The sequence below is a fragment of the Perca fluviatilis genome, chromosome 16 (genome assembly GCF_010015445.1).
Source record: "Perca fluviatilis chromosome 16, GENO_Pfluv_1.0, whole genome shotgun sequence".
Lineage (NCBI taxonomy): Eukaryota > Metazoa > Chordata > Actinopteri > Perciformes > Percidae > Perca > Perca fluviatilis.
The window spans coordinates 7,822,330-7,842,533 of NC_053127.1; the positions used below are offsets into that span (position 1 = coordinate 7,822,330).

The 20,204-nt window shown below is 39.2% G+C and overlaps 1 protein-coding gene across 1 annotated transcript in view; it reads right to left on the reverse strand.

Moving 5' to 3' along the window:
* Positions 1 to 20,204, reverse strand: part of zgc:77151 (uncharacterized protein LOC337153 homolog) — a 44,587-nt gene that overhangs the window by 20,113 nt on the left and 4,270 nt on the right. The window contains exons 2-3 of the mRNA XM_039777606.1: positions 6,573 to 6,725; positions 5,384 to 5,491 (exon numbers count right to left, since the gene is read on the reverse strand). Coding sequence (XP_039633540.1) covers positions 5,384 to 5,491; positions 6,573 to 6,725 — 261 coding nt within the window. The remainder of the gene's footprint in view (positions 1 to 5,383; positions 5,492 to 6,572; positions 6,726 to 20,204) is intronic.

A 20,204-nucleotide genomic window follows, 5' to 3' on the forward strand; every position in this document is an offset into this window, starting at 1 on the left:
TAGAATTAGCCACACTTGTACCTGCTTCAATATTAAAAGGTCCAATATGTAATATTTGTACTGTAATAAATCCAAAAATGACACCAATGCCTCATCAGATATTAAGGAAACATGTTAAACTGAAATACTATCTTTTCTGACAACAATGCTAATGTCAGTATTTTTTCTTTTTGAAATTTACGTTCCGTGACGGAATTTCTGTTTATGTTTTGATCTGTGTGTGGTTATAAACGGCCCAGTTTGACAGCCAGGCCGGGTTGCCAGATATACCTGTAAAAACGTAAACCCAGCGCGCTACAGCTGTAACGTTAGTACAGCCATGAAAGCAGCAAACAAACAAACAGGATCAATGGAGATAGATTCTACCCGACCTAAAAAAAAAGAAAACAGCATGTTTCTAACAGTTGCGTGACCAGAGACATAACAACCCCCTGGTAAATAATGGAGATGTATTTGAAAGATGGAGACAGCTTAGAGCCCAAAAGGACGCAGAGTTGGCTTATTTTCTCCTGAACCGGTAAGCATAGCTTCAGGCTAATTTATCACAGCTACTAGGGACGGGCATTTTATGTCATTTCAACATTTGTGTTCTCACATTGAATTATATAGCTACAGTACCCGAGTTGGTTACTCGCAAAAACAATTGAGACACAGCCAGTAAAGTGATCCCGACTGGTCCTGGCTAACGCCGCCAACTGCTAATCGGACGGAGAACCAGGCAAGCAGCCCACGGCTGTTTACAGCGTGTAGCCTCGTCAGCGGCTGGAGCCGACAACGGTGAGTTATTTTAAGCCACGAGAGGGGGGCTGTAAATCGGGAAGAGAGGACTGTGAGTTTGCAGTGTGTTTAGCGATTTTTGCCATAATTCTAAGCCAATGAAGTGTGTTCCGTCGGTAAGGTAGTGGTATTTTTAGCGTTTCGTATTGTAATTCTAAGCCGAGAAAGTGTGCCTGACTGGCGTGTGGAGAGGACAGTGAGGTTGTTGTGTTTTTAGCGGTTCATACTGTAATTTTAAGCCGAAAAAGTGTGTCTGTCAGTTGGTTACAGAGCTCCGCGTGAGCACGGGCTTTTATGACTGTCAATATAGCCAGCATCTACCGTTAGCTACTCCGCTGTGCTGTGGAGTAATGTCTGGCTATGTGAGAAAAGTGTCTAGCAACGTTGTTGTGAATGCTACGGTCTCAGCCTGGCAACCCCCGTGAACTTCGAGTCTGGGCAGGAGGGGGCGGGGGAAACGACTCTCCAGTATTTTGAATTGGTAGTGCAGTAACTATTTTAACCGCTAGCTGCCAGTATTACACACAATATTACATCTTTAAACTAATGTACACGTTAATGGATTATTAATTATGGTCTAATTATATAATAAACATTTTGAAATTGGCCATTCTGCACAATGATATTCTTTTACTTTTGATGCCAATACTTCTGTACTTTAACATTTCGAATGCAAAGTACTTCTACACTGTGGTATTACTACTTTTACTTTAGTAAAAGATTTAAGTACTTCGTCCACAACTGCGGCCCTGCTGTGTTATTTATCGGTTTACGGAAAGAATCTGGTCTAAGGAGTTAAAATGGTTACCGGTGATTTTTCATAACTTAGTCGGCCTCAACCTTTCGCCTCAGGACCGCTGTTTATTTTTATATGTCCCCTGCAGCAACCCCCGCCGCAGCCTAAACGCCCCACCCACATCCATAACGAATGGAAAGACCTGCGTTTCTGCCGGAGCGTCCGACAGCCGACGCAGGCCGTCTGAACGCGGCCTTAAACTCTTGATATCGCCGACTTAAGCCCTTTCACACATGCGCCTCGTTCCGTAAATGTCATTCAGACATAAAACCAACATTTAAAATTGGCCTAAAGTTACTTTTAAGTAAAAGTCACAATTGTCAGACATGGAATACCGGGCCGGCCGGATATCTGTTGCCTTGGGCTTCCTTTGTGTTGGCATTTTAAGCTTTATTTATGAGGACTATGGTTAACTGCTCCTCAGACTCCAAGACTATCTGTCCAATCGGAATTTTCTGTTAATCGACTAAAACTACTTTTTAAAAACGTACAGACGTTCCACCAAAAACAAGTTCCTCCCGAGGCTATTTTGCAGCGGCGATGCAGCTTTTCTCCAGTGCTTGGCACCGCCCTAGACGATTGTGATTGGTTTAAAGAAATGCCAATAAACCAGGGCATGTTTTCCTCCCATCCCCGAATGCTGTGTGGAGTAGCCAGACCCTCCTCCAGCGCGCTTTGGAGGAGGGCCTGGCAAAGCGAGACTATAGAATATGTAACATTGCTGGCTTCATCCATCTGTTAAAACAATGGCATAGACAGAGACAGAGAGGTCTTTCATAATCATGTTCCTTTCAACAATTTCCCTCAGTATAAATAAACTTTTATCTAAGTGGAAAGTGCATCAACAATCGGTTTACGTAGTATTTTTATTTTTATTTATGTGCTCATTTAATTATTTATAGCTCCATTATTATGGATTTTTCTCTTCTGAATTGAAGGCTAAAAAGGCACTGAAGGCTTGACTCGTCACGAGGTCATCACAACGATAGCTTATCTTTTGGCTTCATTCAAGGCAAAGCAACTTTATTTATATAGCACATTTCAGCAACAAAGCAATTCAAAGCGCTTTACATGAAAAATTTAAAAAGACATTGATAAAAAAAAAAAAAAAAAAAGTCATTAAGGAGCCAAGACAAAAGAAAATAAGAACAAGCTTAAAACAGTTCCAACAAGACAGAACGTTTACAGAAAAACACCCAATGCCTGCGTGATATTTAGCACGGGTTGCGTGAACGCGAGGTAAAAGGTATTCCCAGTTCTCTCCCAGGCTGCATTAGGACTTTATTTTAAAACTTGTTTGCTGTTGAAGTCTTAATTATTGACCTGCTTAACATTAGACAGCGATTATGGCTGCCTGTTTTATAATGTCAATTTTTTTTTTTTATAGAATCTCAACAAATTAGAGATGGATACATAGTTTATCGACCATATTTTAGTTACTTTGAGCACAGGAGATAAGTGATACGTGTATTAGAGTACTCTCAATGAGGCAAACAAGCGATGCATTCAATGTCTGTCTGTGTATTTAACTGGCAGTGGTCACATTTACATACACCTGACGTCCTTCAGTTGAGACTTGCCATGCTGAAGTGTTACAGGTCCGGTCTGGTTTAAGATTACGGTTGTGAATCATATGTAGAAGTCCTTAATCGGCAGCCAGTTAGCGTAGCTTAGCATAAAGACTGGAAACGGGGGGAAACAACTAGCCTGGCCCTGTGCAGATCAAACTAAATCCACCAACCAGCAGTTCTAAAGCTCACTGATTAACACGATACAGCTCGTTTGTTAATCTGTACAAATATCAAAGTATATCAGCTATACACAGTACATTATATTTTAGACCATAGGTTTTGTTCTTCTGAAAAAGAAAAATCACATGAGGAATGCATGCATGTTAGAAGTATTTTGAAACTGATTGACCCTACAAGATAAAAAAAAGAAATACTATAACATAAATTGGACAACCAAACTCAAAAGAAACTGGGCTAGGATTCTTGTAATAAAAAGCAGCTTTCAGAAGGCTCATTGTTCCACCAGGAAACTTCAACAGTGGAAATATCTATGTTCAAAATGTGGAAAATTTGGTTTTAGACACATCATTATCAAGGATTTACATTTGGGTAATGCATTGGTCTCATTCCCAAAGGGAAGGCTGAGCTGCAGCCTGCATGTGAACCGTGTTAATCAAAAACACATCCGCATCTGAGACTTCTTACTCGGTTCATGTTCAAAACTAACATGTATTTTCTTTGTATTTAAAAGTAATTTGACAGATATTTTTTTATTTTTTTTTTTTTTTTTTTAATTAAGATTATTGAATAATTTCGAGAGCTGAGATGTAAACTGATGTTTTTTGGCGGTTCGTCAGTGCTCATTAATGAGAGCTTTTAGAATAAGGAAAAGGGAGAAGATTAGGTTAAGACACCTGTTGATTGACACAAAGACTTTGCCTGAACCTGTTCTTGGCCAAAAATGTTTGGATAAAAAAAAAAAGGAGGCAGCGTTGCCGTGACGAGGTTATTAATAGATGCTCCTTAAAGCATTCCCCAGATGATATTCACTGCTATTACGAGTCCACAGGAATAACCGAGGGACACCACTGTTTTAAATGGGTCATATCGTATATAGTATACAAAGTAGGGATCGACCGATATTGCCATCAGCCTTGAAAAACCAGTAACGATTATTAGTAGTTAATGAAACCAATAACCAATATGCATTTGTGTGAAAATGAAAATCTTTAAGTCAAAATTAACATTTTGGAATGTTACAAACTCCAACACAAAACTTTGTTTAAACACTTTAAGCTATTATTTAATAAATTAGAAACTGTTTAACATAACATCCAGTAACAGAGAGTCAGACAGTGGTGTTGGGGGACATTAAGTCAGACTCAGTGGTGAGTGAAACCGGAGCAGAGGGACAGACACAGAGCTGTACTCGAGCCAAAGTAGAAGACTTTTTAATTAATTAACTTTATCGGTTATCAGGCAAAATAAAACGCAGATATTGATAATCTGCGAACTGCCAAAACACGGCCCGATATTCGGCCATGGCAGAGAAAACTCAGATTGCTTTTGTCTCAAAACCTCGCTTAAAAATTAAAGTAGTAGTGTAAAAGTAGCCTGAGAATCAGTAATTCAGCCTCCCCTCATTGATATTAAGCCAGGATCATTATAAGTAACAATATCAACTTGGATTTTGTCTCCAGTGTGTTATATCCTGTGTTGGATATGGCCTTATGTACAGTATATAGTGGGTTTCTGTGGAGTTTATTTGGTGTAGATGATGGAAAATAATAACAGACACCATCTTTAATTTAAACAAAACTAAATTAAATCAAGAGTTTACAATAAAAAATATGAACAGTGTACTACAGGTTGTATTTATATGAATAAGTAGGGAAATAAACAAGTGCAGGGTATTTCCTGTCATAAGGTGTATGAATGGAAAAAGCGCCAAAAAGGTTGGGAAAAAAGCATCAAACGAACGGAAGGCCTTCTCTCAGATCTAATGATTGAACGTGGACTTCTTTAGCAAGTTTTATCTTTAAGCTTCTTGAGTTTTATTATCTGCTCTAGCTTTTCCAACGTTTTAGACACAGATATGGTGACAACGGTCCAAATTTGTGTCATATTGCATATTTATTTTTCTTAAAAACATCACGTTCTTGAGGAAAGAACCCTAAACCCCTCCGCCAAGTGTAGCGCACCGAAGTCTTCCACGAACCGAGGGGAAAACACCGCAAGTGACTGGAATATTATCTCATGCAGATATGGACGCCAGACGCCCCGTGGCCTTTGAACCCACCTCTCCGTGCTCCCGGGTCCGGCCCTTCGGCGTGTCCTCGGGCAGGAAGTAGAGCCTGGCGCTGGCCAGCAGGTGGTGCTGTGTTTTGTCCTCCCACAGTAAGGTCACCTGCAGAACAAGAAGAAGAAGAAGAAGTAGTAGAAGAAGAACAATAACAGGAAGAAGAAGACAAGGGCATTTAAAAACACAGATGTCTGGAAACATGTGATTGCTGATAACCATGTCTGCAGTCTTCCAAACAGCAGGTTTTGTAAGTTTAACATTTAGTTAATGTTTAGAAAATAACTTAGTTACTTTAAAAAAAAAAAAAAAAAAGTTATTGTGTGAACTGAGAGAACACCCTGTACCCTTCAGGCTGATAAAAACACATCTGATCAGCCCAAAGTACACATTAGTCAAGCAGAAAATGATACAGTTGTATTTGACAGATCATGTGAGGCCTGGGAACAGGAACACATCCGTAGAAAATGATTTTCTAGCTTTTATGTTGTTTGTGCATACTGATGATTAAAATTGAATGTCCTTCTATGACGCTTATTTTCTGAACTAAACAATCATTTTTTGGTACGACTTTGCTTTTTGCCCTTAACATCACAACAACAAAAAAAAGTGTGTAATTCGACAAGGTCTTTAAGTTTCATTAATCCTGATACATTGTACGTTGGTGTGTGTTCTCTAAAAAAAAAAAAAAAAAAAATTTAGAATTTGTATTGCTCTTTTTTGTAAAATGGCTCTGTTTGTTGCGTATGTGTTCCCCCACACGTCCACACAGTAGCGCTGGGCAATATATCGATATTCTATCTATATCGTGATAGGAGACTAGATATCGTCTTAGATTTTGGATATGGTAATATGGCATGAGTGTTGTCTTTTCCTGGTTTTAAAGACTGCATTACAGTAAAGTGATGTTATTTTTTCAACTGTTCTATTATTTGCCTTTTCCCCACTTAGTCATTATATCCACACTACTGATGATTATTTATCAAAAATCTCACTGTGTAAATATTTTGTGAAAGCAACAATAGTCAACACTACAATATCGTTGCGGTATCGATATCAAGGTATTTGGTCAAAAATACTGTGATATTTGATTTTCTCCGTATCGCCCAGCCCTACCACACAGTAACTAAAGTAAGGCAAGATAAGTGAACAGCAGAGAACTCGCATTGCCTTGTAATCTAACGCTTACCTCTGCGATGCACACGGGATCCTGCGGCCCACAGCGGATGAAGTAAAACTCCCCGAGCTTCCACACCTGGACGGGCCCATCGGGCTGAGCTCTGCTGCTCACCGACTTATAGAAGGCGTAGCTGCCTCGCTGGCAGGAGGGGGCACCCAACCACTGACAGAAAGACAAGACAGCGCTGATGAGGACGAGTAAATGGCCCCTGTGTGGCTCAACAGGCACCCATGGCATTTGGACGGTTAGAGTTTGGCATTTAATAAGCTCAGAACAACCATAGGCCAGAATGTTACTCCCACAAACATCAGAGACAGAAACAACTAGGGCTGTCCGCGATTAAAGAAGTTCTTAGTTGACTAACGCTCATCCAATTTTGGCGAACCATCGGAGATTCAGTTGATTTAATTGACAGATCTGTAAATTCAAGTTTCTCCACAAAGAATTACCAAATCTTGTGTTTACCAGAGATGTGCTCATAAGTTTCCTGGAAATAAATAATTCAGCATGCGAAAAGCATTAAACGTAAATAATTGACGAAAGAAATCTTAGTCAGACAGCAGAGTATTCGACTAATCAACTTAAGAGGTAGGGGTAGCTCTAGAAATACCATCTAGTCTGAGTGAAATCTCAGCACGGCGTCCTAAAAAAGTAACAGACTGAAAAAAGGAAACAAGTTAGATGAGGAAGCTAATATTTTTTAACCTAGAGCTGTAGGAATAACAGGAAATCAAATCAAGCTACAGAGAGACAAAGTCAAAAAGTCATGTTCCAGATGTCAGAAAATCACATTGGCATTTGTAATAACAAAAAACTATTACAAATCCAGCACTACAACAAACGGTTATGTCTAGATAAGAACAGTACTTACAGTATTTAATTATATAAAAATGAAAAGCAATGTTGTATAATGGTTTTAAACAAAAGTTGGCGGCCTTTCACGTGAGCCCATGGACGGTCGCAGCTAGTTCATGTCATGTCTTACACCCCAAAAAGTTGGAAAGGTGGCATAAGACTTTAAACTAGGGCTGCGCAATATAGATAAATCAGATACCACGACATTGTTGACCAAATACATCGATATTGCGACGATATTGGAGGGTTGATAATTTGAACAACACAAAATATTTTTTACAATGAGATTTTAGATAAATAATCAGTTTCAAGTGAAATTATAGAGAAAAAATAAACATGTTTTTTCCCCCCAGCTATATACTGACTGTTTACATGCGTGCACAACAGTAGTGTGATGTTAAAACAAATCCGCAATTCTTCGAATGATATTCCCTCAAAATGTTTCACAACAGATGTTCTGAAAGAACTGAGTTAATACATGCGGTTATTATCAATTTAGACAACGTAATTGTATATCACGATATATGATTTAATCACGATAGGATTCCATTGAAAGACAATAAATTGTTGAATTATTGCCCCGCCCTACTTTAAACGTTAGTGTTGGTGGATGGATTTGTCACACTGCTGCCACAGTGGTAAAACCTCACCGGAGCTGTACTTGTCTGCATGCTAACAAATCTAACAAATCTATTGTTCCACGTTACAAGTTACAAAGCACTAAAAAAGGTTAGCATGACACACAACAAGGATGTTAGTGTAAAAGTCTAAACACTTAAAGTGCTCATATTATGCTTTTTCCCTTCCCTTTATTGTATTATATATCTTTTTTGTGCACATTATAGGTTTACAAAGTGAAAAAGCTCAAAGTCCCCCCCAAAAGGGACTTAGCATCTCCAACAGAAAACACTGTTCACCAACTGCTCCAAACAGCTCTACTGTAGTCCAGCCTTTACTTCAGAGACAAACATGGTCACTTTGTAACACACGTTATAATGCTCGCCTAGCTGCAAGCGTGGCACGCCCTCATACTCTGCTTCTGACTGGCTAGTAGTCCTTACCTAGGTACTGTCAGGGCACGCCCTCATACTCTGCTTCTGACTGGCTAGTAGTCCTTACCTAGCTACTGCGCATGTGCGACTCCCATCAAAGATGGAACAGAAGTGAGATGCCTCACTCTGTAGCTAAAACAGAGAGCTCAACACACAGGGTGAAAAGAGGAGCTGCAGCAATGTGCAGTACAACAATAATATGGGGTTTTCTGAAAATTAAACCATGTAAACCTATTCTGGTACAACCTCTAAATACAATTATGAACCTGAAATTGAGCCTAATAGCTTGTTAGCATGCTAGGTTAGCATTAATCTCCAAGTTCGCTGAGCCAGGACAGGAAATTTGGTCACTAATTTTTAGACGTATCCTTTCATAATGAAAATGCTGGACAAGTGAGCTTTTGGACATGTTAGTGGCGCTAGATGAACAGTCAGAGAATCAAAGTATTTAAGGTTCCTGCGGAGGACGATAAACGTGTGGACAAGATTTCATAGTAGTCAATCACATGTTACGAAGTTCCAGACTGACAGAAATCTAACACCAGTAATAAAATGTTCATACTGCGACGCACGACCAACATTTAATGTGTATTCTTAATGTTTTAAAACATTCTGCCTTTCTACAATTTCACATTTTTCATGCATTAGAAAAGGGAAAACACCTCAGAGATTTAAAAAAAAAAAAAGATACATGAAGCCCAGTGTCCTCCCTTCATTTTGTTGGGTGTATTCGAGCCATACATTCTGCAGAAACAACCTCTGGCACACACCTTGATGATAAAGATGCACCATCTTGCAGCGAGGCGGTATATGAAGGTGTATAAACAGCAACTGGGCACAGGATATTGTAATATATTAAACAGCTCAGCTTAAAAATTAACTGCTCAGACTGTTTAGCATGGCAGAGGCCTATCTGCAGCCCCTGATACTGACTCAAAAAAATAAATAAAAAGGTTTAGATATCAATGTAGCTGAAAGACGTGATGCAGCTTTTAAGTCCGCCTGCCTGCTCTCACAAAATGCCTACCAGTGTTTTACTGCCAATGATCACAAACACTATGATGGGCAAAAGCCTGAAAATTAAGACCTGTATAAACCTGTATGATCTTAGTCATCTGTGTGTGTCGCAATTCTTTTCCAGATAACTGTTCTGTTGTATAACTGAACCTGAAACCAAATCTAACTAAAAATAGTTAGAAGTCCTTTTGATTTTCTCGACAACTGTTCATTAGATCGATATCACACTTGGCGGTCACGCACTGCGGGTATTGCTGAGGCCCCGAGGAAGTGCAGTGTCGAGGGCGAGCTCTCGAGATCTACCGGACTTTTCCATGATTAGTGCGTACACACCGTGTAGCCTATTAAGAGGGGAGACCCCTATTAACTGTCACACACACCGCCCAACCGCATGCTGGGTACAGCAGAGACCGGAGAGGTTACATTGTAGCAAAGTCAAACATTTCAAAAATCCTGTGATGTCACGTTCGGAATGAACGCTTTTGTTGCTGGAAATAGCCTGGTCCCAAATAGCTAGCTGTTAGCAAAGGACGCGTGTACTCTAGCATTGGTAGGGGACGCAACGATGTCACGGCAGGTGCCTTGCTCAGAACAAGGGATAGACCGATTATCGACCCTGGCCGATTGGCGGGCCGTGTTTTGGCAGTTTGCAGATGATCTGTATCACCGTTTTATTTTGCCTGATAACCGATAAAGTTAATGAATGAAAAAGTGCGCTACTTTGGCTCGGCTCCAGCTCCGTGTCTGTCCCTCTGCTTCGGTTTCACTCACCACTGAGTCTGACTTCATGTCCCCCCCTATTCCCCCCACAACACTATCTAACTCTCTGTTACTGGCTATTATGTTGAAAATTTCTAATTTATTAAATCATTGGTTAAAGCATTTAAACTAAGTTTTTTTTGGGGGTGTATTTTCCTTTTTAATCGGTTTCATTAACTGTATGTAATAATCGCTATCGTCCTTGAAAAGCCATTATCGGTCGATCCCTACTCAGAACCCAAGGAAGCGCAGTGTCGAGTGTGAAGTTGTTAGTTGAAAGCTGCAAGCAGCAACACCGTAGGGCGTAGGCCGAGCCATCGGCACGTTTTGGACGGGCCCTGTACTAGTAAAACCAAAGAGCCCACTTTGCAAAAGAGCAGCTTAGCTTCCGGTTATCATTACACTACAACAAAAAGGGTCACAATTCCTGCTAAACTGGTAAATGAGTAGAAGTTATTTAGCTGCTTGACATGTATTTTCACCCGGCTGCACAGCATGAAGGCCACAAGATTCCCAGAAAGCAATCATAAAGTCATCAGCTTCATCATTAATGTCTGTAATGTATTGTAGAGGAGCCAACTTGTAAAATTTGTTATTCTGGTTTCCTGCCGTTCTTTGACTAGAACTAAGACTCACAGGACTGAGGCCTTTTGGCTTTTACAGGTCTGAATTTGATCAAAAATACTGGGTATGTTGTAATTAAAAGGTCAAATATTAAATTGCAGAAGTGCGCTGGGTAATGTGGACACTATGGCAGAAAGGAATGCCAACTTTCCTCTTGGGTCAGATCTCATGAGAGAGTCCTGCAGCCCACGTTCTCACCTCCTTACAAAGAAACTGCTCTCATCACTGCTTTCATTTCACACCTCAATTTCATTCCTAAAGCCGGCGTTCTCACGACGCCATTCTTCATTGTTGGAAGCAGGTAACGCTCCTCATCTATGTACCCTCCATTAGGGTGGCACAAAATGAGGAAAAAATACGATTAACATTGATAAATATCGCGATTACGTTGATATTGCCAGTTGATATTGCGATGGAGATAAAAATCAAACAATATATTGTGCTGCCCCACCCTCTATTAGAACATAAAATGGACAGCTTCATCCTGTATGTGTGAGCAAAACTGCCTCCTCTTTTTTTAAAGTCTTCTTTTAGGAATTTACAGGAATAAGACCACTCTCAATATAGTATAAATCAAAAAATACAAATACAATAATAGTGACATTTTACATTTGCTTACAAATGAACCCTCTCTTTCGCACACTTTGCCTAAATCATTCATCCATTACAGCTGAATGGGACATCTTGGTCCTTTTAACCATTTATATTTGGTACCATTCATTTATCATCTATGTATGTAGAACTTAGCACGCCTGCAAATGAGAGCAAGTGTACAGCAAAGCCTGTATAAAAACGGAAAACGAAAGGTTTCAATAATCAATGTATGTGGCTAATTCGCACCCAGTGACACAAACTAACCACTTCCTGCAAGTGCTTCAAAGTAAAAGTCATGACCTCTCCTCTTCGGAGGAAGGCTTTTGCTTTGAAACAGCAACAGGAAGTGTTGAGACTGAACTGCTGCTCCGTGCGTCATGGTGATGCTTTTGGGCTCAGATTTAAGGAAGTTAAAAATTGTTGTTTTTTTCTGCATAATCTATGAGGTTCAAAGGTAGGGCTGCATGTATCAATTATTTTCGGTATTAGTAGATCTGTTGATCTTTCTATTAATCATTTAAAATCAATAAAACATCAGAAAATATTGAAAAATGTCCCTCATACGTTCCAGGAGTCCAAAGGGATGTTTTCGAGTTTGTTTTATTTGACCAACAGCCCAAAACCCAAAAGATATTCAGTTAACAGTAATATATAAAAGAGAGAAGAAGAAAAATAAAAATCTAATCGCAAATCACAAGGTTATGTTTGGCTCTCGGACATGAAAAATAAAATCGATTGACTTTTTGTGTCAGCTCGCATTTCAAAGTTCACAAACACCGGTTTTCTGTCGTTGTAAACTAAAAATCTTTTAGTCTTCCAACTGCTGGCCAGACAGGAAGGCTCTAAAGACGCCATCTAGGACTCTGGGAGAGACATCTTTTCATACTGAAAACAAATGTTAGAAGTAGAATCAACATATTTTCTGTTCCTTTCTCATTTCCTTTAAAAGCTAAAAAATAATGAGCTGAAATGATCAGTCGAGATATCGATTAGTCGACAGAACATTTATTGGCAACAATTTTGATTTTTTTGTTTTGTTTTTAAAGAAGGGACAAATCAAGGGCTCTTGGTCTTGTACGAGAGTTAAGGGGATATCTTTGGCTTTTGAACTGTTGGAACAAAACTTGTGCTCTGAAGAGGTCAGCTTTGACTTTGGGAAACTGTGAGGGACATTTGTTGCCGATACATCCACCATTTGGTCTTACAGAGGAAGTGCTGTCAGAAAACCGGTTTATTAATGCACATAAAGCTGCTATATGGGACCTTTATTTAATACTCATTTGAAAGAGTTGACACTTTAAATGTTTAGCTGTCTGATGAGTTAATAGATGAAAACCACCCCACACTGTCTAATTCGTTAAAAAAACACATTTATTTGTGACGTTTCGGTGCTAGACCATCATCAGGCAAATGGAGTGATAGAGAAAAATAATTGAAATAACTCGATAATGAAAATAAATAAATAAATAAATAAATAAATGGTGGTTGCAGCCCTAAAGTGTAGTCAAAGTCCAACGTGTGCACAATTACCCTTTTAAAAATACCAATGTTAAAAAGGCTTAATGAGTATTAATAAACTGTTAACCTAAAATAGATTTTCCCACAGTCGTCTGTAAGAGCAGGTTCCCTGCTGGAGAGCAGGTTCCCCGATTTTGTCCCCAAAATGGCGGATGTGCCATTTGGCAAAAATTAATCTCATGTAGAGTTTTTTAATTTTTTTATTTCATCTACAGCTCAGTTTTCGCAGCGCTTCCTGTGTGTTTACACTCCGGAAGAGATGAGGAGCGTTTGATCCGTCTTACCTCTCGGGCTGGGTATTGTTCAAACATTTTCGATAACGGTACTGATACAAACACCGTGACTTCGATACCGGTTCCTAAACGATTCATTTCATAAAAGAAAAAGAAATTCCAACATTACGGCACAAATTTGTATTTATTTTCCAGCTCCTCCTAAGTGAGCCCTGTCTCTGTGTAACGTAGATTCCCCTGCCTTTCTCTACGACGTGTAACGTTAAGACAGCCAGTTAGGGCTGCACAATATATCATATTTTATCCTTATCGCAATATCAACTGGCGCAACATACAAATCGCGAAATGCTGCGACATATCGCGATAGACACTCAGATTCTTTTGTATTAGTTTAAAGAAAATATCAGTAGAAAATTACAGTTTAAAAAGATACGTCACTTGTTTTAGTGGTGCCTTTTATATTTTATATTTCCTTTCGTTTGTTTTAAATTCAACAAGCAATTTGTTGTATTTTAGCAGAATACTGAAAGCAGCAGAATTGAGTACACTTGAAGATCAGTTTATTTATCGCAAGAAATATCGCGAGATTAAACACTGCGAGCGCATATTTCCCTCATATCGTGCAGCCCTGCAGCCAATCACAAACTATTAGATCTTGGTAGAAGCATGCTGTATGCTTATTGGCTCCCTGACGCTGGTGACCTTTACTCCTTATTGAAATTGGTATTGAATGATGAGGCATTTTTTGATACTCCATAGCTCAGAGGCAACTCGGTCGTTGCCTTAAAAGTATTGAATTTGGTACCTGGCCCTACTTGCCTCACAAGCAGCAAATTCTCACGGTTTGTGGGTGTTTACACAGCTCGAACAATCAATGGAGCACACCTCGAGTGGGTTCATACGGTCACCTTGCCTACCACCATTATATCTCTGTCTGCTGTACACCTGACTGTCTTATAGGCCAGAGATCTTCAACAGGGGCTCCGGGACCCGTAGGGGGTCCTCAGAGTAGCTGCAGGGGGGCCGCCAAATTATTGTTAAATGGTGTATGTGGCCTATAGAGAAGGTAGCCATCCACAAATAGTTAAGCTTAAGGATTTACTGTGCCACATTAAAACATGATGTATAAATATATGAATATGCCAACATTGTTTTTATTTTAAAAGCTTATATTAGTATTGTATACACAGTAAAAAAGGTATGTGTAAAGGCTTTAGGCCACCCTACACGTTACTGTAGGTCCAGTATAATAAGCGCATATATACATATATACACACATACATATATATATATACACACATACATATATATATATACACACATACATATATATATATACACACATACATATATATATACACACATACATATATATATACACACACACACACACACACACACACACACACACACACACACACACACAAAAAACACACGCTATACACACACACACGCTCCGTCTCTCTTTCAGTGAAGGGATCCTTGGCTTAAAACATTTTGAAGATCCCCGTTATAGGCTATATTAGCCCTCCTACACAATCTGGACTCTGGTCATAACGTATACATCTTATAACTTATTCCCCGTTATACATTTTCCTTAACGTATATTATTTCTTTTCTGTCAAGCAATTCTAATTCTATTAGGTTTACATTCTTGTCTTTTCATAGTCTGTTAATATTTAATAATAAGCTATTGCACTGATCAATCCCTGCACTGTTCTCTTTTGCACTACCACCATTGCACAGTCTACCATAGCACCTTGAAGTCTTTAATTTTCTGCGAGTGATTGATTGATTGATTTTTATATATATATATATATATATATATATATATATATATATATATATATATATATATATATATGTGTGTGTGTGTGTGTGTATGCGTTTGTTGTGTTATGGTTGTCTAAGCTACTGGATGCCCAAAATTTCCCTCGGGATGAATAAATTATCTATCTATACATCTGAAAGCCAATACTGCTGCTGCTGCTGCTGGGTGAATAAAAGCTGCAGCTTTGATTTCACTTGTTTTGTAAGAGGAAGTGTGAGGAGCCCCGGGCCTGCGACACCCGGCGTAGAAGAGACAAAGCTGAAAACCAAACGCACCTAAGAAATGGAGGCAGTTTGTCTTGATTCCTAGGCTTGTTTTAAAGCCGTGAGAGGCCTTCACGGGTCTGACAGCGTGTCAGTAAAACCAGTTGCCTTTCACTTATCGGTCCCAGACCTTTTTTATTTTTTCTATACAGAAAGAAAAATTACATTCTTTCTTGTAATCTTTACATATGTGACCTAAATGATAATCTCTGGATCTGTCAGGAGGACAGAGAGCTGCCATTTTGGATCCTGAGTCGCAGCTTCAGTCAGCAGTGTTTTAATTCACAGATAACCACAAAACCCACAGGCTGATGACGTGCACCAGTTCTCACGCTGAACATCAGTGGGGTTTTTTAAACACAAATGGAGTGCATTTAATTAGCTGCACTTTCTACAAAGTTTTGTAAAATAATGCCATTAAAAAGATTTAAAAAAAAAAATAGTTTCAAATTAGAATAATGTTTGCTTATGAATTACAGCAGATTAGGTTTCATTTAACAACGTTTCACCCTCCAAACCAAAGGACACATCTGACAAAAGTTTCAATTCAGTTTTTGGGAGTTTTAGGTCAGTAAATAGGTAGTTATACTGTATAGGGCAAGGTTAGAGTAAGATTTAGCAAAAAACATTGCATTTTTTTGTTAAAACAACTACCAAACTCTGTATAAAATAACCTTTGTCGATAATCAAGTGATACAAAGTGAAAAATATTCAAGAGGATGCCTTAAAGTGCTTGGTGATGGGACTCGAGTGAATCAGCTTATCAGATGCCATTTTGGATGACAGTTACATATACGGTGGCTCTACGCTTTTGACAGATGCGGAAAAACACGGAAAAATCAAACCAAAAAAAGTCAATCAAAAGTGTTGAATCTGTGTGTAAACACAATTAACACACCGTGAGATCATGTTCATTTATTAAACGTGCGGCTGTCGGAGGAAAAACACAGACTGGGTGTGCACAGGTCTTTATCCTTACATGTGATGGCTCTAAGATATTAAAGATTCATCATGCCTCCTGTCTAATGTACAACAGAGATGTTCACAAGTCATTTTTTGGAAGTCCAAGTCAAGTCTCCAATCTTTGAGGGGCAAGTTCAAGTCAAGTCTCAAGTCTTTTGCCACGAGTCTAAGTCAAGTCTCAAGTCTTTTGCCACGAGTCCAAGTCAAGTCTCAAGTCTGTGGCCATCTGATCTGTCCCTAACACTGTATTGTTAAATCTCATGAATTCAAAGCATGTCCTGTAGCTACCATCCATACAGTATCTAAATCTGTTGTAGGATAACTTTATAGGGTCTACTGCAATGCAATCTGAAGAAACAAATTAAGAATTCTGTTTCAAATTTCATAACTGTATTTTTGCACCAAAGAATACATGTTTGTCTGGGTTACTAACTGGCTGTAAAGCCCAACCTCATCATGCATTAAACTGTTCAAAGTTTGAGGGAAACCTCTGTATTGAAAGTTAATACACCAACCATGGTGCAATCATGTGAGAACTGATACTTTCCATATTGCTATTTAACAACAACCTGGTGAAATATTAACCAAAGTCTGTCACATCATATGGATACAACTATAAAGATACAATCTGCCTGTTCCCAGCATTAGCGCAACACTTTGCGATGGTTAGCTTGTTACCTGTGACGATATATGCTAAATGTAACGTCTCTTTCACATTAGCAGGTGACTGACCTATCTGGGTGCGTTTTGAGATGCCCGATGAAGTTCGACATTGTTGATCCGGCATCATTTACCTTAGTGCCACACACCTTGCGTGTAGCTGTTCCCTTACTGCCACTGTTTACCAAGTTATTGGAAGGAAAACTAATGACAAAAGGCCCAACTCCAGGAGGACTTGGTGTCACCATCGTCAATGCACATTTTATTTTTTTTTTTTTTATGTGAGTGAGCGCACATACAGTCGGCATAGCGCATGCGTTACGTTGCACATTATGGCAAAGGCCAGGGGACATGCAGCTCGTCATAAGTTTCCCCAATGTATACGCGCCAATAAAAGAAAATAGAAACACATGAATAAATTTAGATTTAAAAAGCAATAATTATTACATGAAAACAGGTTGTTGACGAGTCTCGAAGCTCAAGTCCGAGTCAAGTCTGAAGTCTTTTGGGTCGAGTCGCAAAGTCAAGTCTTGTGCGACTCGAGCCCGAGTCTCAGACTCGAGTCCCCATCTCTGATGTACAGCCCAGCAGACATGATGCACCAGTTTTTACAGCCCTAAAAGAAAACACAGCTGCCATGAAAATGCTGCAGTTTTTTTCCTGATACTGAATCCATCATGCAGCCTCTGCTCCTCTCCGGAATGCCTTGTTTGGAGTTAGAGGCAAGAAAAGACTGAGTTACAACAGCTTTACATGAAACATAATATGCCTATGCAGCCCCACAGCTGCAACATTAAAGCTGCAAATGACCCGAAATATGATCAAATATTTCTCAGTGATAGGCTGAAACAATGCAGTTATTACTTTTTTAACATTTGTCTTATTTGGGGCTGCAATGATTATCGTATTGTCACGATTAAATGATGCGCCAATTAATGAATTTGACTATTATGATGTCCTGGAGCCCAAGGTGGAGGATCTAAATCAGTTAAGCTCTAGTCTTATTTAAAAAGTGATAGAATTTACATTTCAAGTAACTAGGGCTGCAACCATAGATGCCATATAAAGATGGGCGACTCGAAAGTGAAGCCGAAACATCTGGATCGCCCCCTGGTAGCTGGCTGCAGTATAGGTCATAACCAATGACAGGTAACAGATTTGTCATATTAAGTGAATTAAAAAATGAAGCAGACCAAGGTCACATTCACCATCTCCACATGAAATAAAATGAGCAGTGTACTGTATACTCTCAGGGTGTATCCGGCTGTGCAGCTGCTATCCATTTACCCATGAGAGATGGGACATGAAGATTCACCAAAAAGAAAATGCAAAAACACTCCATTTCCTCCTCTTTCTGCCCCAGAAATAGCCTGTTTCTGAAACAGCCAGCCGTCCAGTTCTCCTGCCTGCTGCCTAAATGCAGAATATTCTCAAATTCTCACTCCTGTGTTGATCACCCACAACCCCCACCCCACCCAGCACACCCTCCCCCACCCAATACCCATAACCCACCACAGGCCGAACCTCCTCCCACCCTCCCCCATGCGCTGTAGATCTGCAAACCAGCTGCAGCAGGCCCGGGATCAATTTTTAGAAAGATACTCAATAGATGTCACAGCAGATAACGTACACATATCAGCCACACACAGAGGTATTAATACCACACTGCAATTAAAATTTAAAACAAGCCAACACACAACATATTTGCAGTGACGTGATGTTTAATTACGTCACGGTGGAGTATCACAGACACACTTTAAATAAAAGCCCTGTGGGAAAATTGTAGGATACAGAAAAACCCTTGTGAACAACAACATCAAGCCCGCTATCACTTCGAGACTTTCGGAGTCCTGATAGGAAGTTGCTATTTGTGTTAAAAAAAAAAAAAAAAAAAGGAATACTACAGTGATACAACTGAAGAGAAACAACGACTGAACAGGACAAGGTCACTGTTGAATGACAAACTCACTCCATATCCTGCTACAGGAACTGAAATTATAGAACCACGGGAGGATTAAATAAAACAGAGTGGGCTATTATTACACTACAATGACAATAAAGCACATTTAAGATCACTGCAGGGCATTTTCCATGTATAAACATCATTATAAGTCCTTAAACATACCGCAAGTCCCTATAGGAATATCATAAAGACACTATAGGATTAAATAATCATTACATGTTCACTGTCAACTCTGTTCTAGGGGCACATTTCAAGTCCATATGAAGATACTATAGAGATGTATTTTACATGAGGGATTAAGTTCAATAAAAAAAAAAAAAAAAAAAAATAAAGAGTGACAGACACGTTACAGCGCTCTTCAAATTCAATACTGAGTCGCAAAGAGAGAAATAGCCCCTATAAATATGTTTTAAAGTACAAATTATAAGAATTAAAAGTTTGACCAAATCACTAGCCAAGGCAGTATTAGACCCCACAAGTCTCTCCTGTATGTTGTGAGCCACACAGAGACATATTATAGGATTATAATACTGGAGACACACAATGAGATTTGACTGGGAGATCGGCAGTTGGCTCCTCAGATAGGCGATAAGATAAAAACTTTTATTGTCTGTTCACACAGACATTTCTTATTGCGTCGTCATTCTTAAATTTAATGGTGCCTTTTATATTCAATTCAATGTTCAAATTGTTCGATAAAAAGAAAGTTAGAAAGGATTTCCCTTTCATTTGTTTTACATTCAACAAGCAGTTTGTTGTATTTTAGCAGATTACTAAAAAGCAGCAGAACTGAGCGCACTTTAAGATCTGTTTATTTATCGCAAGGAATATCATTAATAATAATAATAAATTGAATTTATATAGCGCTTTTCATGGACTCAAAGTCGCTTATTACCGCGATATTCAACAACGCTGTGGCATAATTTCCTCATATCGGGCAGCCCTAATACAAAACTGAATTGTGAATGGTCACCGCTGTATTTTCTTGCCTTTGTTTGGGTAGTTTTGGTGCTTTGGCGTAGCTTCATTGTCTGCTTTAAGTTTACTTGGCAGTCCTTTCACAACCATGTCCATGCTTTGGTTGCAGTGCAGCAGAACTATGCATTATTTATTTATTTATTTATTTATTAATATGTTCCCTGTTTTAACTCCGCGCCACACCCCCACCCCACCCCACAGGGGGTGCACCCCCCAGTTTGGGAACCACTGTATTAAAAGGAATACTAAACAGGACAAAGAAGAATAAATAATTTATTTATTTAGCCATTTAGCTCCACAGACACATTAGTCTTAATAGTTATATTAGAGA